Below are 26,989 nucleotides of genomic sequence, written 5' to 3'. Positions count from 1 at the left end.
GGCCCCTCGGTTTTGGTTTTTGTTCGGGTGTGACTGTTGAAAAATCACGGACGCGCGGCTTCGAATATTTTCCCGATACATTTCACACGCATAAATATAATAGCTAAACGGATAACAGGTACGAATACTGGTGGATCACTTACCGAATCGTGCGGGTGCCGAAAGTCCAGGGAACTGTCACCGGAGGACTTGTCGTCCCCTCGGTCCCAGTCGATTTCCTTTTTCAAGGACTGAAAGTGGATTTAAAAGAAAAGGAGATGTTTTAGAACTTTCCCGGTTGGTCTGTTCAATTTGGGTGGTTACATTTTTCGAAATGCTACTCACCAGTGGAACCTGCTGCACCGGTCCCATCCCGGATGGTCCGGCGATCGGTTCGGACAGCGGACTCGGTATCCCACCGCTGCCGAATGTACTCCGTTCGCTTCGATCCCGCTGCGAGCGGGGCGAGCTTCGGTCCAGTCCTCCACCAAGCGCACTTCCGTTCCCACCCATCATAGCACCACCGCCAGCAGCACTGTTGAGCGCTGTAGTCGTCGAGCTGCACGCCACCGGCGTCCCGCCGCCTCGACCGCTGTCGCGCGACGAGGGCCTCAGCTCACCGATCGAGGAGTTTACTACCAGCCCGCTGGTCGTCGAGTTTGCTAGGCACGCAGGCGAGTTGATCGTCATGTTCAGCCCTGAGAGGGGGGAAAATTCTACCGATTAGTGTAAGCGATACACGCTCCGTGTATGAAGGCTGGACTACTTACCGACTTCACTCTTGATCTTGATCGGCGGTTCGTACTCATCATCCGAATTGTTGTTGTTATTGTTGTTGATGTTGGTAGCCATAGAACTGCTGCGTCGTCCGTCGTCATCCACACTAGACCGTTGGTGGCAGTGCTGCATCATCTGATCCTGCTCGCTGTTCGTAGTTCCCGGTTCGTGCGCCAGCATACTTCCGTTTTCTTCGTTATCTTCGTCGTCATCGTCATCGTTCCCGCTTCCAGCATTGTTGTTGTTGTTGTTGTTGTTACTTAACCCTTCGGAAGTACTGTTGAAACTACTGCTGAAGGCATTGCCGCTGTTCGAGCGAGGTCGCAGGTGTTGTTGCTGCTGATGCAGGTGGTGGTGGTCCGACAGTTCCCGTTCTTCCGAGGAACGCTCCGCAGCTGCCGTTGTGATGGTAGTAGTTGCCGATGAGGATACCGAACCGCTATGAGTATGATCACGATTTTTTCTAAGGGGTGTATACAGCGCTAGAGGGGTACGGGGTGGTGATGATGACCGGTCCAGCCGCGACGGCGAAGGGCTTCTCCCGTCCGGATCCAGTCCGCGGGATTTCCCTATCGTCGACAGGTCGGTGATGCCAAGGGAGGCGGCCGCTGCGGCCACCGCTGCAGCATTGCTCGTCGGTGAACCGAGGGCGGGATGGTGCGGGTGGAGCTGATGGTGATGGTTGTGTGGGGAAACGGCCGCTGCACTGTTACCTCCGGTGTTGGTCGCTGCCGTCGGTGCCGACGATACCGGAGATGAAGCCGATGTCAGACTGGTGGCAGTTGCGGCGGCGGCACTACTGTGACTCTGTGGCCTTAGACGTTCCGGTTCGCGTTTCGGTTCGGCCAGGGCGGTGTTCTGGTTGGTCATCTCTGCCAGACCTTTGACCTGGAAGAAAGATTGCAGATTGTTAAAAATCAAGTAAGGAATGACTAGGGTATAGATTGGGGGTTACCTTTAGCGACTCGGCCGTCTTGAGCAGCGCCGACAGCTGGCAGTACTCGACATTCACCTCGCCCTTGTACATGAAGTCGACCAGCGTGCGGAGCTCGGCGAACGGGACGTCCTTCAGGATCACGATTGGGTGCTGGGTGGGATGGTCGAGAAACAGCGTCTGGAAGTACGAGGAACAGGCCGAGAGAACAACCTGTGGAATGGAGATAGAGAGATGAGAGTCGGATTAGTTGGCGGTCTACGAAAGATGAGAAGGGACATATTTTATCCTTGCAGGAAAAGGGGTGAGAAATGAGCAATTAAAGTCCGTTTTTCCCCCAAGAAGGGATTATGCGAGGATTATAGTTGTGCATAGCGACACGCTTCATAGCATGTATCTTTCGAGTGGTTTTCCCTGGTGCAGTAATTTCCACCTGATTGCGGTTGCCAAAGGATTAGGTTCTTCTTTTCAAGCTTTATCCCGAGAGATGTTTAATATCAAGCAAGGGAAATTAAGGGTAGCAGGAAAAAGGGGAACTATTCAATTGCGATACATTCAGAATGATTTAGCACTGCGAACACGATGCCTCCGGTAAAATGTGTAACGGCAAATCGGCAATGTTTGGAAAATAATTACTCAGCAATTTATCGATAGATTTTAAATTTATTGACACCGAATAAATCTTTAACGTCTGTCTGGCGCCAATAGATTTGAAATTTAAACTATGATTTATCAAACATTTGCCGTTACACATTTTACCAGCGACAGCTCGGAGTGTTAAACGATAACACGTTTGGCAAAGCATGATCCATAAAGCTATCTATTACCATCGACGATTAGATTGGACTGCATTTAAAACATTTCAAACAATTGTCAAAATGTAGATAAGATGCTTTTGAGCAGTTTCACGCCAAATGGCGGAAAACTAGACACATTTTGGTTTTATCAAGGCTTTGAAGAGGTTTAGAATACCCTTCCTAATCTTTGAATGGTCTGTATATGACTTGTTCATGTTTACGAAAGATATTTCTGAAACCCCCTCCCTCCCGTATAAGAAAACGTATGAAAATTTCTAACACCCCCTCGCCCCTAAGCGCTTACGTAATTATTGAATGGCCCCATAGCTGTGACATAAGAATTATTTGAGGTTGTAACTTGATTATGCACTCGGAAGGTGTCAGGACGGTCCTTTAGAAGACCCGGAACAACCATATTACATAGGTTTAACGTCCTTAATGTCAGCCTCAGTGTCCCTAATATTGAGCCCATGCATTAATTATGTCACGCTAAATCGAGGAGAAATTTACCCCCCCCCCCCTATCGTGACGTTTTTCCTATACTTAATGCATTGCTTGTCTCAAAATCTTAGACCCCCCCATAGAGCGTGACATAATATATGCATCAACCGATATTAGGTCCATACATAAATTTCAAAGGAATGCATTCTTTGACATTTTTCAATAGAACCCAAAAATATCCAATTGTATTTTTCAGATGCCGCATTGTTCCAAGACAAATATAAGAACATGAGATTTTTATCGATGGGCCCAATCATTTCTCGATGAACATTTCAAATGTCCCTATCTGCTTTGATCGATTCTCTTCATCGACATTCTCCTTTGCTATGCAAACAGATTTCGCAAACATAAATCTCACTTCAAATTTAAATACGTCGCATCGGTTGTAAGGCCACAGTTATTACCCTTCACCGCCATCAAAGCATATCCATTGTTGTCCCAGTAGTTCTTGACTAGCTAGCAATATTCTCCTTTGAGTTTTCCGTATCCCACCGCCACCACAGCATGATCCAACCTCATCCAAATTGTTCTTCCATTCCGGTTCGTAGTACACTCCATTTGCGTAGTAGCTGAAAGACTTGTGACCGGCATCGATAGTAATTGACACCCCCCGGAAGCCTACATTTCGAATATGAATGTGAACCTGGCAGTAAATTACTGGTCTGAGTTCTTTTAGTATATTCAATTAGAGTATGTTTCTGAAATACACAGTCAAACAGCACGTAATGTTGTGAACAACTGCAATGACAGCTGCCCAGCAGTGCTCCCATTTTATTTAATGAACAATCCAATGCCTACTAGATCATGCCGAAGGTGTGCCCAAGCTGTGCCGAATCTACTTTCGGCACACTGTGCTGAGTGACTTACTCCTTGGAATTTTCAGTTAAATTTTACAGATGGAAAATTTTCAAATAAACTTGCTAAGGAATCAATTTTGACGCACACCTTCTCGAAAACTGGTCGATCAATAACAGAGGGGTTTTCAAAGTGTCAAATTTTGTGTTAAAATTTACCCACTGGAACACAGCAGCAGCAAAAATGGACGGAAAGAAAATGTATCTGCAGGAAACGAATCGCAACGCGAAATAGCCGAAAAGCATGCGATAAGCCGTGGTGCAGTTCAGAAGATCTATTTGGAGTATCAATTGCATGGAAGTGTTGCTGATCAATCTGGAAGAGGACAAAAACGATAATCCGTGAGATTGAAAAAGATCCACGCATCACCATCCGCGCAGTGAAAGAAAGGCTAAATCTGTCGATTTCAGATCGATTTCATTTATCAGCAAATCCAACGGCTAATCTTCGCAAGGAATCACATTAACAAGCCGTTGGAGTTCTAGAAACATGTTGTCTGGTCGGATGAATCAAAGTACGAGCTGTTCAACAAGAAACAAGCTGTAACGTTTGCTTTTAAAAAAATGGACAAAAATTGTCGATTTTTCATGGGTTTACCTTCACCCGCACTGACGAAACTACCCATGCAGCATCAACCATAGTAGCCCATGAGTCAGCAGACAAAATTTGACAGCTCTATCACTCGAACTCTAACCGTGATGGCAAAAACAGTGAAGCAACTCCGTTCAGAAGTGTGCGCGTTCAAAGAACGGCTCCCCACCGCGTCGAAAACGGACATCGTGCGGCATTTTGTGGAAGCCGGATACGCCCGTTCCGGCATCTACAACTTCTTGGCACTATTAGACAACAATCAGAGCATCGAAAGAAAGCCCGGTTCTGGACGGCCGCCGACCTTGAGCGACAAGAAGCTCCAAAGGATGTTGAAGAGGAAGCCCGAGGGAAAAGTGGCTACATCGCTGCTATCTCACCCTGGATGGCAACGACTGGCAGGGCACTTCGTATTTGACTTCCCCCACGAAGGAAGTGAGCTCCGAGGTGAAGTTCATTTCACACACCAAGTTCCCCAAGAAGCGGCTGCTGTGGTTGACAATCAGCGAGAAGGGGATGTCAAAGCCGCTCTTCTTTCGCTCCGAACTGGCCGTGAACTGGGAAATTTATAGTACGAAATGCCTGCCGGAAGTGGCGTCGTTCATCAAGAAATACCATAAGGGCGAAGACGCGGTGTTCTGGCGTCGGCTCACTACTCGAAGCGATCGTTGGAGGAGATGGAGCGGCTGAATATCGATGTGGTATCCAAGTCGGCGAACCCACCCAACGTCCCCCAGCTGCGTCCCATCGAGAATTTCTGGGCCAACCTGAAGCGTAAGATCTACTCCAACAATTTTGTCGCGAAAACTGAGGAGGAATTGAAAAATAAAACGAAAAAAGAACTCAAAAACATGCCTACACGCATGTTTTCGTCCGCCATGGCGAATGTTCTGGTTCAGTGCCGGAAGGCCGCTCGCAAGGGCGTAGAATTTTTTTTTGCAAATAAGTTTAAATAATTACCTTCCACGGGAAGGTATCACCATCACCATCCGAAAAAAGTCCATTTTGTTTATGCTAACGTTAATGGCCATTCACATTAGATCCGTTTACGTTGCGTTGACGTAAATTTGACAGTTAGACAATAGATTTAGCTGTCACTTTGCCGCCATGCGTCAGATCCGGATCAAATGTGGGTGGGTCTTAAGAGTATGGTGGAAAAGCGACGGACATCTCCAACCAACCATGCAACATGGAGCCCATCAGCGCCCGCACGGTGGAAATGGACACGGAATCAGCTCATTTCTTCCATTTTGTCCGCATTTGCTGAATGCCCTTGACTGCCCCACCGGTTCGTCGAAGTCGCTGCTTGGAAATTGCCCAGTATTTATCGATTGGTCGAAGCTCCGGGCAATTCGGAGGATTCATTAGCTTGGGGACAAAATCGATCTTGTTGGCAGCTTACCACTCCAGAAGCACCTTGGAGCAGTGGCAGCTGGCCAAATCAAATCAAAATATGACTTAGTCCCTATGCTTGCGGATGAACGGCAATACACGCTTTTTCAGGCATTCGATGTAAACTTGGGATGTCATCGTCGAGGATGTGACAAATGGTTCCGTTTTCAGGCCACAACTGCAAATCGCTTGCCAAATCATGGTCTTCTTCGCGAACTTGAATCTTCCCGGCACATCCCCACGTCCAGTCGCGATGTAAAACTTTTGACCGGGAAGCTACTTAAAATCGAGTTTGACGTATGTTTCGTCATCGATCAAAGTGCAGCCCTTGTGTTCCGCCAAGACACGGTCGTACAAGAGCCCTGCGTGCTTTTTGGCAACGGAATTCTGCTTCATGTGCCGGTTCGGATGTTTACTGGCTTTGTACGACTTGTATCCTTCCTTGGCAAGGATGTTCCGCACCGTTTTAAAGTTGGCATTGTACCTTCTGGGCACATCTCGGATCGAAAGACCGGGGTTGGCTTTAACGCACCTCAACACCTTGCTGCGCAGCTGACGATCATTGGTTCCAGTTTTTTCGTAGGTCCGCTGATTCCTTTCCACACTCAGGGTTTCCTTGTAGGTTTTGAGCACTCGCAAACTGTTGCTTTTGGTATCTTCAGCACTTTAGCCAGCTTGGAACCGGCCCACTCCGGATTTTTCATTTGAAAACCATCATTGAAAATGATCAAACTTGCACCAGTTGTTCTCTATAGAAGTGTAAACAAACCACTGTCAAAGATTTTCGATTCCCAACACTAGAGGCGTGCTAGCGGCGCCCGAGGGGTGTACCAATTTACTTTTAGTCTTGCGTTTGATGGACTGATGTTTTCAACACATGTGCTCCAGCAAATCATTTGAGCAACTGCAATGCATTTTCAATCGATCAACCTACAATGTTGCCATCGTTTTGACGTGTTGAAGCCAATTTTGGTCATCATCAGCAGCCGAAGTCAGTGGCATCGCGTGCCGCTCATAATCCACACCTGTAAACACCACCACCAGCCTGGACTGGACATGCCGATGAAAGGCCCACCATATCATCCTTCCGATGGCTTCGATGAAAAAAAAAAAGAAAAATCAAGAGCCTCTACACATTACAAAGAGCAAATGCATCGCAGCCAGCACAAGCTTCATTTGCTTGCTTTATTAATTCATACATGGGTTTAGTTTTGCATTTTTGCTCTGTTCTGCATCAGTTGGTGGCGCACGATGCACTTTTTTTGCTCCTCCTTCGCTCTCTGATACGACGGTGACCGTGATTCCTCGCTTGGCTCGCCGGCCTCGTTTACATATAAGCGGAACGGCCAGGAGTGTTCGTTTTTGCGCCTCTGCCTTTCGACTGCCCTCGCTCGTCCAGAGCCAGAGAAGGTTGCGCAGGTTAATAAAAAGTGTTGGCTGGACTACGACCACGGCGAGAGTCGCCGGAGACGAGGGGGCGAACAAGAGCTTCGACATCATCGAGAACACATCGTTCCGGGGGAAGGGATTATTATTGTTCATTCCTTATATAAATGACGGCAATGTGTTGACATAATTTGTCACAAATTAAGTTACCATAATTTTTATTAAGCGGAACCGGAGTGTCATCTTACACAAAGTGGCTGTTAGCAGTGAAAGGTGGTGTCGGTTTCAGAAGCTCCGATAAGCTTGTTTTGATCGCCCCACGCCGAAGGCAGAATACCTAAGCGGAATTTTTAAATCCGATGAGTAATTCCTGACCTCGGTCGGCCGAGAAGGGAAAATTCAATTTCAGTAGCCCTTGGGGTAATTGGCACCCATTTCGCCGGGGCCCGAGCTAATCCGTTTCATGACCCATAAGTCACACCGTCGACGAAGGAACCCCATCAAATTCACTCGTTCGGCTTATTACACCCCCCCAGCCCCACCCCCGTAACAGATGGGTGGATGGGAGCGATAAATCAAATTATTTTATGTTTCGACTGATGACCAACCGAAGCGCGTAGCGCATCCAAACGGGGAATGATGTGGTGCAAGTCAAACTCAATTTGAACTTCTTCGGGGCCCAGTATTGACAACCACCCGCACTCAGTGCAACAACGGTAGCGCACCCGCGTCTCCTATCTATGGGGTCCCGAAGGGGCAGAGATAAAATGAGTAAGCGAAATTCCCATAAAACGGAATACCGGTAGGTCGCTGGGCACTTTGGATGAAGGGTAGCAAATTTTTACGATCACTCACTCGCGATCCATCATCGTCATATGACTACGAGTGCATTTTCGTAGCAGCTACTTAAGCTGCTTACCTACTAACTGCAGCAACGACGACGACGACGAAACGCATCAAGCAAACCTCCCACCCGGATGGCCCCACGGTACCTCCATGTATTTATTTATGAAGCAATTACAAGCGAAGGGAATAATTTTAATTTGAAAACCGAACATAAAAATCAACATTAAAGTGTACATTTTCAATTTAGTGGAAACGAAAAACAATCCGGAACGAGTAGCCAGCGTTGTTGAGGTGACCCTCCGGGGGTCAGAGTACGAGGCTCATTGGTAGAAGTGGTAGGGTAGTGAAAATTATTGAGGTGTTACCTTGGATTAACGAGAATCCGTTAGGTATTCAAAGTTCTCGGTATTTCTTCTAAGATTAGAATTACGACTAGAATCTCGCTAGAAATTATTTGGATTCCCTACAGTGTAACCCATATGTATTCGTACAAATTCAAAGTCATATATATCTGTAACGAAAAAAATAATCTTTCAATTGAATCGCCGCCTGAAATTCATCCACCTCTGTTTAAGATTTGCTATCTTGGCGGGAGTTCCACATCCTGTTGAGAAGAGTAATATTCTTTACCGTACATTTCCCAATGTAATTTCAGACGAATTTTGTTTGAATATACAGTAAACAGGGTGATAGAGGGCCTCAAACCATGCAAACAATTGTTCTACACTATACCTCAATTTTGCATGTTTGTGACCACCCTACCTTTGAACCGCCCTAGCGAAAATGCCAAACCACTTAGGCCGTTCGCAATGCTGTTATATTTTATAGGACTGTTTCAATTTGAAACTAGAAAACAGAAAGGCACCCCTCACAATGCTGAGTTGCAGTTTCATTATTCGAGCACTATTTTGAATCAGGTTTGCCACTGTTCGACTATTCGGGTTTATTTCTGAGCGGGTTTGACATGCGAATCCAACTCTGTTTCAAATTTCTTTGGATGTATTTATTGATGTTTCTCGTAAACGTTCAGAGAACTTCATAGAAGTTGAGGAAATTCAATAGAAATTTGAGAATATTACAGAAATTTTGGGAACTTCTGAGAATTTTGAGGATATCTTACAGAAGTTCGGAGAACTTCATTTAAATAACGAAAAGCTTCACAAAAAAACTGGAGAACTTCATAGAGAATAGTTGTTGGAAATTTATGGAAATTGTATTTTTGACGTAGGATTACGTCTTTCGGCAACATATTGGGGGTGCATTTAAAAAAAAACCAAAATCAACCGCGTTACGGAAAGTGGTCAGGTTATAACTCTGGCTATAGCGGATGGATTTTAATTCTAAACAAACTAATCGATTGGTAATTTGTCTACAAATCTGCTGAAATGAACACTTTACCAATTTTTAATAGGTTGATATTGAAAATTACACACATGTCCAACTGATGCAATGGTGATCAAAATTATCACCAATTGCCTGCGAAAACCGCATTCCCTAACACAGATTTCAAAATTAGATTCCATCACAGTCGCCGAATAATGATACCGAGCACGTAATCCTACCTCACATCTACGGTCGTGTCTTGGATACAACCTCTTAATTTGTTTTGACGTAGGACTACGTCTTTTGGGAAGGGTGCCAATCCAGGGAAGTGCAACGAAAATTGGTCAGACTTTAAATGCTAATAACTTGGTCAATAATCAAAGGATTTTGATGGATTTGTATGTCGATCGATTCGGCAGTTTTATAAAATTTGTGTGGTGTGTCACACATTATGAATGTTGAATATTTAAATAGCTAAAAATTGAGAAATATGGAAACATTCAAATTTCTTATACATTTTTTTCGACCGCAAGGTGCTCACCCCTAACAAAGCCACCAGAAAGTTGGTCTCTAACAGCACATGCCGAAGCCACATAATCATTCAGCGTTGCACTTTGGACGGGTAGACCTCGAACTTGTTCGCTGCAGCGTGGAAATCGTAGCATTTTTTCTATTCATTCACCTACATCAGCTAAATACAGAATATGAATATAATAGAATGATAATCCAAATTCTTATGTATGCGAAACTCAGAAAGTTTGACTGCTACCTAGTTTCCAGCTGAAGATGATCGAAGCGGTGGGTGTGGAAGTCTCCACTCCTGTCGGTCCTATTACCATCATTGCGGCCTACTGTCCCAAACAAGTCACCATCAGGGACGGGTCGGCAGTAGACCTGCGGAGAGACATCATCGGCGACCTAACGTCCAAACACCAGACTTGAGGCAACAGTCGACGCAACCAAAACGGCACAATCCTGAACGACGACCTGCAAGAGGCTCACTACACCATATTAGCGCCGGACTCTACCACCCGGTTGAGCCGGTCTGGCGTACACTCCTCCATCGACATCTTCGTCAGCAACATGGGAGACAACAATTCGCAACCTGTGACCCACCAGGAGCTGAGTTCGGACCACCGGTGGTGGCCGATGTGGGCTCATCTGTCAACCGATTCCAAGCTTCCTACCATCGCGACAGCTGGGATCAGTTCCAACACTGTGCCGAATCCACTGTCTACTACGGTTCCTTCCGGAGAGGCCCGAAGACGTTGACCGGTGTCTGCGTTCCATCGAGGAGGCGATATCGCGACCCAGGGAACAACACGTGCCAGTATCCAGACAGGTGAGCAATACTCTGAACCTTGACAGATCTACCAAAAATCTCATTAGACTCCGTAACTCCATTCGAAGGCAATACCAGCGTTCTGGCTTACCTGGCTTGAAGACCCACTGTAATCGCCTAACAAAAACCACCATCCTGGACATCAGAAATCAGAACTTTGCTAACAGGATTCGCTCTCTCCCAGATTGTGCAAAACCCTTTTGGAAACTAACCAAAATCCTTGAAAATAAGCCAAGACCCAGTCCACCACTGACCTCACTGGATAGTCCCGGTGACCCAGTGGTTCATCTGATAACTCCTGAAGAGAAGGCTGCCGTGATAGGTCAACACTTCGTCAGCTCCCATAATCTCGGACTGAACATCGTCAGCCCTCTGAGGTTGCTGAAAACGCAACCAACCTCCATCAGATTCCTAATATTTTTCCCGAGGAATCCGAGATTTCTACTGACGAACTGTTGGTCTATATCAAATCATCTAAAAACATGAAGGCTCCAGGTTTCGACAACATCCTGAATCTGGAACTCAAACACTTGAGTTCCACATTCTACAACCTTCTGGCACTGATTTTTAATCTATGCCTCCGACTTGGTTACTTCCCCTCGTTTTGGAAGTAAGCTAAAGTCATACCCCTCCGGAAACCTGGGAAGGAGTTATCGACCAATCAGCCTTCTCTCAGGGTTATCAAAACTGTTCGAAAGAGCAGTATACCACCGGCTCCTAACATCTGCCGATGAAAACAACTTGTTGCTCGAGGAACAGTTTGGTTTTCGGAAAGGTCGTTCGACCGTCCACCAGCTGACTCTAGTAACAAACATTCTCAGACGGAACAAGTCTGTTTCAAAAACATCTGCCATGGCGTTGTTAAACGTTGAAAAAGCGTTCGACAATGTCTGGCATGATGGCCTGGTGTTCAAATTGCAGCAGTACGGTCTTCCAGTCTTCCTAGTAAAGATAATAAACAACTATCTATCGGGTAGGACCTTCAGAGTCTCTCTGAATACCATCACATCGATTACTTTCAACATCGGTGCCGGGGTTCCACAAGGAAGCATCCTTGGCCCCATTCTATTCAACCTGTTCACCTTCGATATGCCGGCTCTCCCTGATGGTGGATCGTTGTCTCTGTTCGCAGATGACACATCCATCGTCTACAAGGGTTGGGTCATCGGAGCTCTGACTGCCAAACTTCAGAGAGGCCTGGACGTCCTGTCTGAATATTTCAACAGCTGGAAGATCCGCATCAACGTGGCAGAGACTTATCATCTTTCCACACTCTAAATCTCCCAGGCTTGTCCCGTCGGAGAATAATAAAATCTGCCTGAACGGCACAGTGGTGGAATGGTCGAAAGAGGTAGTCTACCTCAGCTTAACACTAGACAGCAAGCTGATTTTCAGGAAGTACGTTGACAAAACGAAAACCAAGTGTAACATCCTGATCAACACTCAGCAACAGGAGGTCTACCCTGTCGCTGAAAAATATGCTTGCTGTCTACAAACAAATCATCCTTCTCGTAATCGAGTACGGTATGCCAATCTGGGAGAGTTGCGCCAAATTCCATCACCTCAAACTCCGAAGGATCCTGAACAAGATCCTTAGGATGATCCTAAACAGTCCCTCGCGAACTAGAAATTCTGAAATCCACCTCCTGGATGGACATTAGACATTAGAAGAACGGAGAGTTTTTATCCTGGAAAGGATTAGAGACAACTGTCTGAGATCAACTCATCAGATCATACGTGATATAGCACGTTAGGGTAAGTTATACTCGTAGTTAGGTAGGTTATCACTTTTTTCAATTCAAACATAACACACCCCCAAGGGGTAACAAATTAAACAAAGCTGAATAGCCTGATAGGCTAATCAATCAAAATGTTAAAACAATGTAAAATCATAATTAACAGAAATAAACGTAATTTGACTACTACTACTACTACTAAGTTTGACTGCAGTCATCGTTTGACTTCCGAGTGATAAACAGGGGTGTTCGTTGCGTTCCACACTGAAAACGAAACTAACTCAGAGAGTGAATAACTTTTACTCAGTTTTAAGTCACTTTTAGTCATTCATATGAAAACTTTTCTTAAAGCGTAAATTATTCAACGCATGCTACGATTAAAAAATAATCTCCATACGAATCAGTAGAAGAGGCTCATTCTCTGAGTAATATTCGTTTTCAATGTATTTAGTTTGCCATCTCGGTTAAAAATTGGAGCTCAGTGTCCAATTTGCATCGAATTCCATGTTTTAACTTGACAGCACGGCTAGAAAGCAGGTTTCTGTATTCAGTGAAGTTATTCGGATGGACAATACCTATCGCATGATTGGTCTCTTAGTTCAGAATTCACTCACCATGCAGCGCTAGGTACATTTGATTCAAAAGGCTTGCTTAAGCAGTCTACATTCACTGAAAACGAATCTTATTCAGATAGTGAGTCACTTTTACGTAGGTTACTCATGCGCTGAGTGACCAACGCTTTTAGAAATGTATCCTTACGAATGAGCAAAAGTTACTCACTCTCTGAGTTAGTTTCGTTTTCTGTGTTTCGACTAGATAGGAGATTGCGCTATCTCTAGTAATGTTATTCAGATGGATAAGACCTATTGTATACTGGACACAGGACGACCAGTCGACCGGGAAATCGGGAAAAAGTCGGAAATTCTAAATCACGGGGAAAAATATGCTTCGTCCTCTCTTTGGAAAATAATAATCTTCTCAACTACCAGATGTTCCGGATACAATCACTTTGAAGAACTGATTCGATAATTTTGATGAAAGTTCCAAAGGAATTTAGAGGAAATTTTGGAAGTATTTTATAGAGTTTTGACAACAACGTCAAGTCATTTTTTTAAGTTCAAAGTAGAATTGTCAGGTGGTTCTGTGTGAAATTCCATGACGATTGTAAAGAGAATTACAGATTAATTTCTAATGAGAATTGTACATAAATTCCGAGAAGAATGTAAAGAGAGTTCTTATAAGTATTGAGTATTGAATTCTGAGGGAACTAGAAATATAATTTCAAGTGAATTCTAATGAAAGTTCCAAGGGACATCCGTGAAAAATATCAAGGGTTTCGAATTTTCAATTCAATTTCTAAACCATTTATTTGTTCATTACATATCTCGTAGTTCTACGTCAACAATGCGGTCGTGCTTTGGACACAACCCTCAACTTTTTTAACAATAGTTTAATAACATTTGAAAGGGTTTGTGTTTCGAGCTAAAATCATGGTTGTTTATTTTTAATTATTCCGGACTGTGAACATTCCTCGAGATTCAAGGGCGTTTAACTTTTGCAAAGCTTCATAGTTGCGAGAATTTTGATGATTTCGAACTTCTTTTTAGGTCTAAAAACTCATGACTAAAGAAAAAAGAAAAAAATCCCAAACTTTGTTTTGGGATGCGGATGCTACTCTCTTATTGCCAGATCAGCTGTAATTACACAGAGAACCAATAGATGATGCTTGGGACTAGCAATCATCCTCAATGTGTAAAAACTGGTGATCTCAAACTAGGCAATACCAGCGCTGGCCGCTCCCGAACGCAGGGAATGGGTAGGAATGTGTTTACGTTACACTCGCTTTGGTTGGTTTTGCAGAAGGATTCGTTTTGGTAAACGATAAGCTGAATGATCCTATAACGCGAAGGAACAATATATTACCATTAACAAATAAAGGGATTAACGAATCTTGAATGTGGAGGGGCTTGAGATTAAACTTATGATGTTCTACCCAGTAAGCAAAAATGGTCGCTCTAAGGCCACCAAGCCTCTCATATCACATCATACAAGTCACGATCGCGTTTTAATTGCAACCATTCAAAAACGGCCCGGTGACGGACGATGTTAAGTTTCACAAAGCACACGATAATCAAGCGATTTATTTATTTATGACTAAACATCAACAGACGTTATTGGCTCCAATGATGTAACCTAAACTGAACACGAAAAGTACTAAAATTAAACATCAATAAGTAAATAGTCATCTCGTAAAAAAAGGAACATTGCTAGACAAACTAAACTAATCTAGAAAAAAAAGAACTAATCCTCCGGCGAGTCAGGTCAAAGTCAAATAACGCGGAAACCCTATAGAAGAGTCTCTGTAAACTACCGATTGCGCTGAACATGCTATAATTAGTTCGCTGTATGGGCAGGCGCAGAATTGAATTATTCCGTAGGGCTCTGGGTTGAACATTGAAGTCAACTTGCTCAAGGAGAACAGGGCAATCGGTGCGTCCTGGCAAAATATCTGCAATTAGCAATGCCCTTGCTGTATCTCTTCGGACCGATGGATCAGTTGCAAACGACTTTTGTATCTAGGCAATCGGAAGGGATCCGTTCACGGCAGTTTACGTAGCGCATATCTCAGGAACCGTCGCTGAACAGACTCAACTCTTTTGATACCGTTGTTGTAGTGAAGAGTCCAGACAACCGAGCAGTATTCTAATATGGAGCGAGTCAAGGAGCAGTACAAAGATTTAAGGCAGTAGATATCCGTGAAGTCTTTGGCAACCCTAAAGATAAACCCTACAATTCTGGAAACTTTATCGACGGCATACGAGATGTGCTGCTTGAAAGAGAGTTGTGTATCCAGAATCACACCTAGGTCCTTAATTTGGCTGACGCGCTCAATTTCAGTGCATAACAAAACATATTTGAACATAATAGTCTCTTTCTTGCGAGCATTTAACCTCCATATGATTCATAATACACCAATCACCAAAAGCATTCAACTGACGTTGAAGGAAGCAACAGTCTTCAATTGAGGGAACTCGAAGGAAGAGTTTAAGGTCATCTGCGTAAGTTAATTGTGGTCCCTCAATTACCAGATTCACGTCGTTGAAAATCAGCGGTCCCTGGTGACTACCCTGGGGTATGCCGGACGGGACAGCGAACATACGGGACTGGTGATCACCAATGACAACAGTAAGATAGCGATTGGTGAGGTACGACTGAAACCATAGCTAAAGGCAGCCGTGGATACGTGCAGCAGTGGAGACAACAAACTGTCCCAAGTGCGTTTTGAGGAACGCCGATGGAATTCCGTTAGGACCTGGATTGTACAACGACTTGAGTTTCGAGGAAGCCCTGGAAAACATCTCGGGATTAATATCAATTCTGCTCATGGTTTGGCCAGAGAGTGGTACGTAACTGGCAACCAGTCGGGCATGGTCGTCACTCAGTCTCTCGTCCGTGAAGACGGCAGACCAGCTTCATGACTTTGTTCGTTGACAAACTTTCAAAACTGCTTGGGACGTGACTTAGGCTTTCTCTGCAATCCACGTCCTGACATAGTGACGTTGAAGGGATAGTGTGCGGTGCTTGGTGAATTTCCTAAGAGCGGCTCTTTTTCTGGATTTCAGTCGACAAAATTCGCTTGTATGCCATGGTGGATGGGTCGTATGATGATGAATCTTTTTCGGAACGTGTCTGTCAATGACATATGCCAAGACATTGGAAATAGTTTGAGCGGCGGACTCAATGTCAACCGTGTCCAATAAGTCGTCCTAATCTAAACTGGAGAGTAACTCGGCGATTCTACGTACTTAACGTCACCAGTAGCGGCGGGTAGTGCCGATCCAGTCTCACCAGAGGAGTGGGCGCCTCGCATAAGAAAGGAGCTATGTCCTGGGCGGTTACTAAACAAAGATCCAAACTGCGGTTGTTCTGGTTAATAACATGATTGATTTGAGAAAGAGTGGCTGAGCTGTAATTGTCCAAAAGTGTTGGAATGGATGACAGTGATCCATATCAGGATAGAGAAAGCCGTTGCGATTTTTTTTAAAGAAATCCCCGGGAGATTGAAGTCACCAAAACACAATACCTTCATCGGTTGCTTTAGCGGTAGCCACTAAAACACCTCCACCTTTAGCTTTCCGGCTATTAGCATGGTTGCTAGAGATGGGCGATCCGCTCCCGAGCTGTTCTAAAGACCCGATTCACTAAAGTAAGCCGATGACCCGCGGTTCATTTTTTTTAGAAACCGCAGCTCATCAGCACACTGTTATCACAAATCTAAACCAATCAATCCGTCACTTATAGCGGAATTTTTCAAATAAAGCACGCATTGAACAGTCACCGCGTAAACCAAGATGCCCGCGTAATTCAAAATGTGCCTACGATTACACGATCTTAAATTTCTACTGGCTATCCAATGCATATGTGCCCTTACCTCTCCACCCATCATTATCCAGCTTATCAGCTCAGCTCCGGATCCGAATCATCGGCTCGAATGATTTACTGACATGACAGCTCTCGATCCCGTCCAGCTCTTCGGATCTTTTTTCTCTCGAACTTCACAATTCAGCTCCAGATCCGGATCTAAGCTGATGATCTGGAGCTGAAGCCGAGAATAGTGAGAGAAATTGTGCTGGAGAATCAAGGTGGACTCCGTCCTGAGCGAGGCGAGATTTTGCGAATGTACGAGAGGGAGAGAAGTATCAGTAAGCTGATGAGCTGCGCTTCCTAAAAATGAACCACGGGTCATCAGCTGACTTTAATGAATCGGGTCTATAGAATAGCTTGGGAGCCCATCTCTAGATCTGAGCTGATGATCTGGAGCTGTGGCCGAGAATAGTGAGAGAAAATCTGCTGAAGAATTAACATCAGAACTAAAATCTGTATGTAGTCAGATGTAGCCATATTATCGCGTATGACATGCACGGAAAGAAAAAAGTATCTAATTTTGGGTTCTTTTTACCCAGGTTGGCAGTTCTGTGCGTCAACTCAATCTAGAGTTATAGGGCCTACTCAATTTTGAGTTGTTGTCATTCACTCGCATGTAAACAGGATTACTTACTTTTGAGTTGTTTTCACTCAACGTCAAGTTCAAACTACTCAAAATTGAGTTTTACACAACTTACTCAATTTTAACTTGGCGCACGGAACTGTCTAGTTGGGTGAATACAACTCATTTTTGAGTTGTTTTGCTCTTTTTGTTTTTGACAACAACAAGAGAGCAAGTGAGAGGCATCAACTCAAAAGTAAGTTCAAAGAACTTAACCGTTGGGTAGTTTTGGTTCTCCGTGTAGGTGTAGCTCTCTCGCATACATTTTTTTGCTTTTACTGATGACATTTTGGTTTACGGTTGTTCAGTTGTTCAGTAGCTCGATTGGTTTATGGTCACTAAAACCCCGTATTTATTTTCTGATTTTGAATTTGTGTCAAAATGTCTATAATTTCAAGGTCAGCTAAAGAGCTGTTTGAAAGAATCGACTCCCTTTAATGAGCTGGAGGGCTGATCCACTCAGCCAGATGAGCTATTTTGCCCACCTCTAATTGTTACTATAAGTCTCCTTAGTATTATAGGAACTGGTCCTCATGTGAGACGGGGAAAAAATCCACAAAACTTTCACATTTCTGGGCTACCATGCTCCTTACTTCACAAAGTAAACTACGACTGACGATTTTACCAGCGTACAAATATTGCACATCTTTTAAGCTGTCTCGACCTAACTATCTGTTTCTCCAAAATCCCTTAGTTTGTAAAAACAACTCTCAATACATTTAATCGCGATGATGAAACCGTGCAATGATTATAGCGAAAATATGTTGCCTGTAAAATACAAAGTGCAATTTCAGACTCGTCTTTCTTAAAATTACAAGAACTTCTAAAGGAATTCAATGAGAATGCTAAGACCGGAATATTTCAAAATGGAATTCTGAGGAGAATTTAATCGTAGAAAAACGTTTCGCTCAATCCGAACAACATGTTGCAACTCCAACCAAGAAGGACTCCAACTGCCGCATCGGCGACGAACCCACATGCAATTTACTTTAATAACAACTTTGTTATACAAATTACGATTTCATTAAAGACCGCGCGCATCTTTCGCTTTGCTTGTTTTTTTTTGTTGCTCCCCTTCAATCTCATCTCATCGACACATGTGCGCCGCTCGTACCACTACTAGGTACTTCTGTCCCCGTGCACAAATGGACTGTCATCATCGTCGTCGTCGTCGTCGTCTTCTGCGAGGAAAAGCTCGGAAGCTCTCCCGAGCAGAACCAACCCGCCGCCGCCACCGCCGAAGAAATGCAATAATTATAGACATTTATTATCAATTTTGTGCATTAACGCTCTGAACACCGGCGGACCCGGTGATGGCGAGGATGCGCTCGAGCACCTCATTCTTAAGACGGTTTCAATGCGTTCCAAACGATCGCACCCTAAGCCGTAGCAAATGTCTCTATGCAATGTGGGACTTGGGCTGCGTATGTCCGTCCTGGGAGGAAGAATCTTTGACTGTTGTAATCTTGTTTCCTCACAAGACTACACAAAAGCAGAGTCCACCGTGCACTTGTTATCTGTGTTTGCGCGGACTCATGTGGGAAAATTGATGCGATAGGAACGGAGCGGAATAAAGTGAAAAATAATTTCAATATTAATTTCTCTGATGGCGGGGCCGGTGGATAGGGAGCAAGCTCTAGGGGTGGTCATGTTGGTGTTGTGTTGGACTCGATTTTCTTTCGGTCAAATGTACATTCAGTCGAACGACTATAATAAGCAGTTCCACGCCAAATGACGAAGCGGAAAAACTCCACCTTCTCAGATATGCATTGATACTTTGCATAATTGTTTGCTATTGCCAATGGTTCGAATTTTGTTCTAAAATTCTGCCATTTTGAGTCTTCAAAAAATTGTAGCACGAAAACAGCTTTTCTGATCGAAATGACGTCTCAGACAATGTTGTTACGAAAAGTAATGTTTTTCTGGGAAAAATATACAAAAAATGTACAAACAATTTCACAAAATTTCATACAAATCTGAGAAGTTCGAAAGTTTATTTTTTTCGCATATGCCCGGAACTTTTCAATTTTGGTTTTATGAGGGTTCTGTAGACCATGATTTGGACATGAAACGGACAATGTTACTTGGGCGAAGTTCATGACGCATTCCTGAAGATTTCCCAATTTTCCTTAAACTCTCGGAGCTTTGCTTAAGCTGGGGAATATTTCCTAAGTTTCTCAGAAATTATATGAAAGTTCTGTTATTAAATTGAAGTTAATTTTTTTCCTTGATTTGTTTTCCGTCGATCTTGTTTTCCGTGCTGAGTATCAATGCTACCGACGTCAGGAAGGCAGCTCCCACACCTGGTCCCTACCCAAGCAACATAGCATGTTTTATCAAGGTTTTATAGCATTCTACAAGTCTAAATCATGGTCTACGGAACCTTCATAAAATCAGAAATGTTTCTTGGGTATCTATCAACCCATCAACTCATGAACCGGGGACCAACGGCTTTACTTCCCTTCCGAGGGAAGGCGTGATCAAAGAGTTTTGAAGTTAATTGAACTGCTTTGAGATTATGTGTTCTTGGCATGAAGTTCACGCAAGTCTTCTGAAGTGCTGAAATAAATATAAATGTCCGAAAAATATTTAAACATCCCGGGAGTTCTATGGACTTTCCTGAAGTTCCTGAACAATTCCAAAAGATTTCTAAAACTTTCAGAGTTTTTCTAGACTTCCCTGAAATTTCCGGAACTTCTTAACGGATCTGTAAATATTCCTGAAATTCTTGGAATTGTCCTTATTTATCAGAACTTAACCTTACTACGTAACTGAACTTCCCGAAAAGTCTGGACTTTCCTATAATTTTCGAAATATCCCTGCAGTTTTTGGAATTGCCCTTAAGACCTCTTAGCATCTCTGCAGATTTCTAAACCTAGCTTCCCTGAGCTTCTTTAAAAACATTTAATTTTTTTGTCAAGCTCTCCGGTCATTTCAGAAAGTTTTCATGATGTTCTGTAAGTTCTCAGATCTTTTTAAAAGCTACTGCAGTTTTCTGGATTCTTATAGAACCGTCTTGAAGTACTTGCAGCTTAAAAGAGCACGACACTTTTCAAGTAGTCTGTCCAAGAAACATCCAAGAAACTCTCGGAACCTCTTCGTATTTTCCGGAGTATCTTGAAAGTTCCTGAAGTTCTCACAGTTCTCCTGATAATGTTCCTGGAACTATCCAGAAATTAATTTAACTGTTCTTAATAGCTCTGAACTCCCCGTAACTTTTCTAAAATTCTTGAAGGTTTCCGCTGTTTTCTTGAAATAAATAAAACTATCCCTAGGTTCTTGAAATTTATCGGACGCTCTTGGAATTTCTCAGAAGTTCCCAAATTGGTTATCTGATAGTCATGGAACTATCCTGGGGTTCTCACTTAACCTCCCCAATGACCTTAAAGCTTCCTTGGAATTAAGCAACTTCTATGGAATTCCTGCAATTTTCCTAAAGTCAATTGAACTGCCCTGAAAGCGTCTCTGCTGGAAATTTTCCTGGAATCCTTGCAAAAAAAAAACTTATGGTGTCTGTACCTTGGGGTCAATTTGACTCCGAATGCAAATGGTTATATCTCAAAGAAGGCTCAAACGCGGAAGTTTTACGGAGCCGAAATTCATTTTAGTTTTTACAATGTTTCTTAACACTAGAGTTAGTGCAAGAGGGGTTCGAATAGTCGAGTTTTACTCGAAGTTACGAGCTGAAATCTATTAATAGGTAGGGAAGGGATGAAGGAAAAGGTAGATAAGGATGCGATTAATATAATTAGCTCCACCACCGTTGAAACATTTCAAATGTTGTGTAAAGCAAAGCTTACAGTACCTAAAAGTATCATAGGGAGGGGTCAACGTAAAAATATATCCATTATTAGGATGCTTCTGCTTTCTGTAAACATATTCAAGAATACAACGTCCTCTAAACTATGGATAGTGTATGGCAGAATTTGCTCACCAGATGGCGCTAAACCGAAAATGATGTTTGTTTGTTTGTTTGTTTGTTTATTAAGGACATTTTACATCTCCGCGATGCATTCATGTCCGTCCGAAAATGATCCAGTTGCGCCATCTTAAATACACATTATATAACCACAGACAAACAGACGTAACTCTTCATTGTGTATCTTCGTTCACGCATTTAACGGTTGATTTGAATATGATCAGTTCCGCAAACTACTCGCAGCAGCGCTGGAATCGGATCACTTTGACGTTTCTATACATTCTATAGAAGTTTTATGCAATATTGTTTGCGAGTTAGCAAGCAAGCTTGTTTTCCGCGAGAAGCCCGAGAGATGTCGTTACTGAGGTCCTATGTTTTGAGATACTATGTTTTGAGATACTATGTTTTCAAGAAAAACTTTTTCAAAGAGTTACGTCTGTTTGTCTGTGATATAACGCTATTTACAGATTCTGCTCATATGGATGGTTTCCGTCTTCAGCAAAGTAGTTCAGATGGACAAGACTTATCTTAAGGAGAAGAGTTTCGTTCAGAATTCACTCGCAAGGCAGCGCTAGTGTGACAATCATTTTGAATTGTCTACTCTAACTTAACATTTTGACTAGATATAAGGTTTCCGTCTTGGGTAAAGTTGTTCAGAAGGAGAAGACCTATCCAAAGGTAAAGAGATTGGCTCAGAACTAAGTAACCAGGTGGTGCTAGTGTGACCATATTAAAATCATTGTTCGTCCTAACTTAACATATGGACTAGGTAGAAGGTAACCGTTTTGGGTAAAGTTGTTCAGATGGACAAGACCTGTCCTAAAGTAAAGATTTTAGTTCAGAAATGAGTTACTAGGCGGTGTTAGTGTGGCATTCACTTTGAATTGTTTGCTCAAACCTTAATATATGGACTAGAAAGAAGGTATCCATCTTCAGCCAAGTTGTTCATATGGCCAAGACTTATGCGAAAGTAAAGAGTTTAGTTCAGAATTTACTCACAAGGCAGCGGTAGTGTGACATTCATTTTGAATTGTTTGCCCTAGCTTAACATATGGATTAGATAAAAGGTTCCCGTCTTCGACAAAGTTGTTCAGATGGACAAGACTTATCATAATTTAAAGAGTTTAGTTCAGAATTAAGTCACCCGATGGCGCTAGTGTGACAATATTGTTTCTTTGTTTGTCCTAACTTAACATATGGACTAGATAGAAGGTTTCCGTCTTGAGTAAAGTTGCTCTGATGGACAAGACCTATCCTAAGGTAAAAAGTGTAGTTCATAATTCAGTCACTAGGCGGTGCTAGTGTATCATTCACTTTGAATTGTTTGCCCTAACTTAACATCTTGACTAGATAGAATGTTCCCGTCTTTGGACAAGTTGATCAGATGAACTAGACCTATTTTATAGTAAAGTGTTTAGCTCAGAATTAAGTCACCAGGTGGCGCTAGTGTGAAAATAATTTTTAATTGCTTTCCCTAGCATAACATATGGACTAAATATAAGGTTCCCGTCTTGAGTAAAGTTGTTCAGATGAACAAGACCAATTTTATTGTAAAGAGTTGAGTTCGGAATTCACTCACAAGCCAGCGCTAGTGTGACATTTATTTTGAATTGTTTGTCCTAACTTTAAATATGGACTAGATAGAACGTTTCCGACATCGGTAAAGTTGTTCAGATGGACAAGATCTATTTCACAGTAAAGAGTTTAGTTCAGAATTAACTCACCAGGCGGTGCTAGTGTGACATTCATTTTTAATTATTTGCCCTAGCTTAACATCTTGACTAGATAGAAGGTTCCCGTCTTTAGCAAAGCTGTTCAGATGGACAAGACCTATTATATGGTAAAAAGTTCAGCTCAGGTCTGTTCCTAAGTTTACAATGTTTCTGATGTTCATGGAAATTCCCTTAAAGTTTTCCGAAGTGTTCCAAAGTTTTCTGGTCATTCTTTAAGATCTTCAAACATACCTGAAGCTTTTTGTACTTCTCTGAAGTTCTTGAAACTTCTGTGCAGTTCCTAATTATTATTTTTTAAGTAAATGGACCTGTTCTGGAGTTCTATGATCATCATCGAGATTTTTCAAACGTTTATCGAAAGAAACCCAAGGCCTTAAAGATGGGCCTTCCTTAGCTCAGTCGGTAAAGGCGCAGCTTCAAAGCAAGACAATGCTGGATGCGGCTGGGTTCAATTCCCGGTCCAGTCTAGAAATGTAGAGTATGATTGTACTTGCCACACAATTATACGAACGCGAAAATGGTACCGGCTAGGAATGCTCTCAATTAAAAATTGTAGAACTGATCAAAGAACACTAACTTGAGAGCCGGCATAAGGTCTCAGCGGGAACGTAATAATAGCCAAACAGGAAAACCTTTTAAGTCATAATAGAAATGGCAGATATCTTCAAATTTCAGTGATATAGGAATCATTCTCCAAGTCAAAAAAGCCTTCAACGGGCAAGTTCAGGGACCATCAACGTTTTCAAGACCAGTCTTTTGGTCTGACCAAGTACACTTGAACACTGCTCGGGATCAAGTGCCCACCCCTAGCGGGCAAATCCTTGGATTTGTTTAAAGCGAATCCCACCGCGAAAAAGAAAAACAAGGCAACCGATCGAGCTACCGAAGCTGTGTCCGTTCGTCCGTCCGTCCATAATAATGATGATGATGATGATGATTTTTCCCCCCATCAGGCTTCTGTTTTCTTGCAGGAGGATCCCTTTTTTGCCTTTCGCCGTGTCCACCACGTCTTTTCTTTCGGTTTCGCGATGGATGGAAGGAAGCGATGAGGCAGCAAACTCGATAATGACGGGGCGCTCTCTTCGAGGGCCACTCCGGATCGGCCAAGGGATGGACCCTGATCTCATTTGTTAAGAGCTGTGAATTATAATAATGATGATCGAATCTTGTGTGCCGGGAGTTAACCGGTGGAGGGGAGTCAGGCAGGATCTCGGTGTCTTCTTTTGTTACGCGTGTGACTTCGGTGTTCGCGGGAAGGTTTTTCCGCGCTTCGCTGGGAAAAGATAAATGTGGGAATGCAGCGCGGAGGCTTTTCAACTCCCCCTCCCCCCCGATGCAGCTGTTGCTACTTAGTTGTAACCGAGTCGTCGAGCCAAGAGAAGACCTTGATTGTATGTATTCTTTCTTTTTTGAAAAGCCCCCTTCGTCTGACTGAGGAGGATCAATCGATCAAGTTCTGACTTAATTAGGTGTGCTTTCTTTTGTGAGCTCTGGTCGTCGTCGTCGCTGATTGGCATGGCGAGTTTCCTCGTCATTATTGATAGCTACCTATAAATATACGCGATTTTGCATGGATTGTCTAGTAGATAAAGGCCATAGCGAAACTGGAACAAATATTTCCCCATTTGTCATCGATCCTATTCGGGAGAGGTTATGATCACAGAACCGTTCCATTTTTCCAAACTAGGCAAGTGGGTGCGCGCCTCGATCGTCGGGTAATGGGCTCCGCATGCAAAATGGCAAAATGGCACCAAATTCACACGTCAATCACCTCCGGTCCCCTCTCTTGGCAGAATCACGACCGCGCTCGAGCCAACATCTCTATAGATGATATTCAAATTGGCGCGCAGAAGATCTTTCGAAAAAGGGAACGCTGCACTCTATGCTGTGACAGATTCTTCGCCCGGGTTGCAGCACGCGGGCTTATTGCCAATCAGAATTCCACGCTGGCTCTATTGAGATGTTAACGCGCCAAGTGTGAGATGCCTGTCCCGCGCGACGATCTCCGGGTAACATTTGAATGGCACGCCAAGCTCTGTATTTAGTCACGATCGCTGGGGCTGCATTGCGAAAAGGACGATCGTTCGATGCCGCCGTGTTGATTAGTCCCTTTGGAGCCGTCGGTCGGAACGCGTTTGAAGTTTCGGTGTTCTAAGGTCTGGTGGAAATTTGCGGAAATTTTGGATGCAACCTAGGCGCAGACGTCTCAGCGCCTACACTCGAGCTGCTCAAAAGCACAGCACGGTGCCAAAGGCTATGGCGGCGACGGCAGTGGCTAATCCCGCGCCGCGCTCCTAATTGGCAATAAATTGACGCAATGTAAACAACTATTATTGTCCGATTACAGGGCTAAAAACGCGCATTCAACTCGCTGCTGCCGCGTTGCGTCGTGGTCGTCGTTGTAGTCGTACTAGGCCCCAGGGAAGCGAAAGAAGAAAAATGTCGAGGGCGAGGATTTCGCATAAATGAATAAAAACATAAATGAGCACCGATGCAGCAGCAGCAGCAGCAGGAGCCGCCAGAAGCTTGTGCGTTTCGTTGAAAATGCAGCGTCGAATTATTGGCGATGTTGTAGGCCTGAAGGGAGCACTGCGTGGCAGTGTTGCCTGATATCTTAGGAGAGTGGTGCGCGAAGTTTCTCCGGATTCGTGAACTTTGACATTTCTTGGGGGTTAGGCACCACCAATGTGCACTCGTCATGATAGGAAAGGTCAACCAAATCTTTTGTTTGAATGGGTTTTTATCTTCCTACTTTATGGTAAATCTAGAATTTGGTCTGTCTTTCTGTAGAACCAAAATCAGTTTTTAAAAACTGGAGTATTTGAGGAAAATCAATTTAGAATTTTAAATATTTTTTTTTCAGTGTAGCACGGTAGGAATTGTATTTCCATTTCAAAATTGCAGTTTTCTCTCGGTTTTCCAGGACAATAATTTAAAAAATTCTGCTTTTACAAATCTCTTTTTTAGAAAGCAGATGATTTTTTACGTTAAATTTAATGCTTATATCGAATTAATTGGAAATTTGTTTAAATTTTCCTCAAATTTCTAATAATTAAAATAACATAATTTTAAAATCAGATCAGATCTTAAAAACAACGCTGGTCTATTAAGCTCGAAGATCTACAAGGAAGAGTGCCTGAAAAAACGCATTCTACCATTCATCAAAGCAGGCAAAGGCCCTGTAAAGTTTAGGTCAGATTTGGCTGGCTACCACTACAGTCGAGAGACACTTCAGTGGTACCGTGACAACATGGTTAATTTAATCGAAAAAGACCTCAACCCCCCTCCCCTCCTCATTTTCGCGCAATCGAGAAATATTGGGCAATTGTTAAGCGGAAGCTGAAAAAGACTGGAAAAGTGATTCGGGATGCTGCAGCAATGAAGAGATGGTGGAATAAAATGGCCGCTTAAGTTGACGAACAGAGAGTCCAAAAGATGATGTGAGGTATTTCAAAAAAAGTTCGTCATATCATCAAAACCAAATCGGAGTAAGACTGTTGATATTTTCTCCTGAAAGTGCAATAAAAAAACAGTCCAAATATGTTTGGTTTTGTTTTTATTTCATCAAAACAAAACAACGAGATGGAAATGATTTCTCGCGTCCCGTTATTAAGCGAATCGAGCTTTATAAAAGCTCACCCAATTTTCTACAAACCATTTTTTGCACAAACATTTTGTAGGTCTTATCAGTTTTTAGTTATTTTTTGTTTTGTGGAAACAGTTGGAAAAACCCGAATTTATCCACCTATGGTGTGATCAGACCCTTCTTACTTATTCAAGTTTATTTATTTTATTGTCATTATCAGTGACCAAGCCCCCCACCCCGTGTCATCC

At 43.2% G+C, this 26,989-nt stretch overlaps 1 protein-coding gene across 12 annotated transcripts in view; it reads right to left on the bottom strand.

The window, feature by feature from the left end:
• The window catches only part of mamo (maternal gene required for meiosis), a 530,597-nt gene that overhangs the window by 108,191 nt on the left and 395,417 nt on the right, over window positions 1–26,989 (bottom strand). For 10 of the 12 annotated variants that reach the window (XM_065229293.1, XM_065229294.1, XM_065229301.1 and 7 more), the window contains 4 exons: window positions 1,712–1,903; window positions 750–1,644; window positions 325–695; window positions 144–230 (listed from right to left, as the gene is read on the bottom strand). In XM_065229293.1, the coding sequence (XP_065085365.1) occupies window positions 144–230; window positions 325–695; window positions 750–1,644; window positions 1,712–1,903 (1,545 nt within the window). The remainder of the gene's footprint in view (window positions 1–143; window positions 231–324; window positions 696–749; window positions 1,645–1,711; window positions 1,904–26,989) is intronic. The other 2 variants (XM_065229302.1, XM_065229304.1) reach the window with 1 other exon arrangement.

Source organism: Ochlerotatus camptorhynchus, unplaced genomic scaffold (assembly GCF_037179485.1).
Source record: "Ochlerotatus camptorhynchus isolate MF236.1 unplaced genomic scaffold, CSIRO-AGI_Acam_v1.1 ptg000313l, whole genome shotgun sequence".
Taxonomy (NCBI): Eukaryota; Metazoa; Arthropoda; class Insecta; order Diptera; family Culicidae; genus Ochlerotatus; species Ochlerotatus camptorhynchus.
This window is presented reverse-complemented; position numbering and strand designations above follow the sequence as displayed.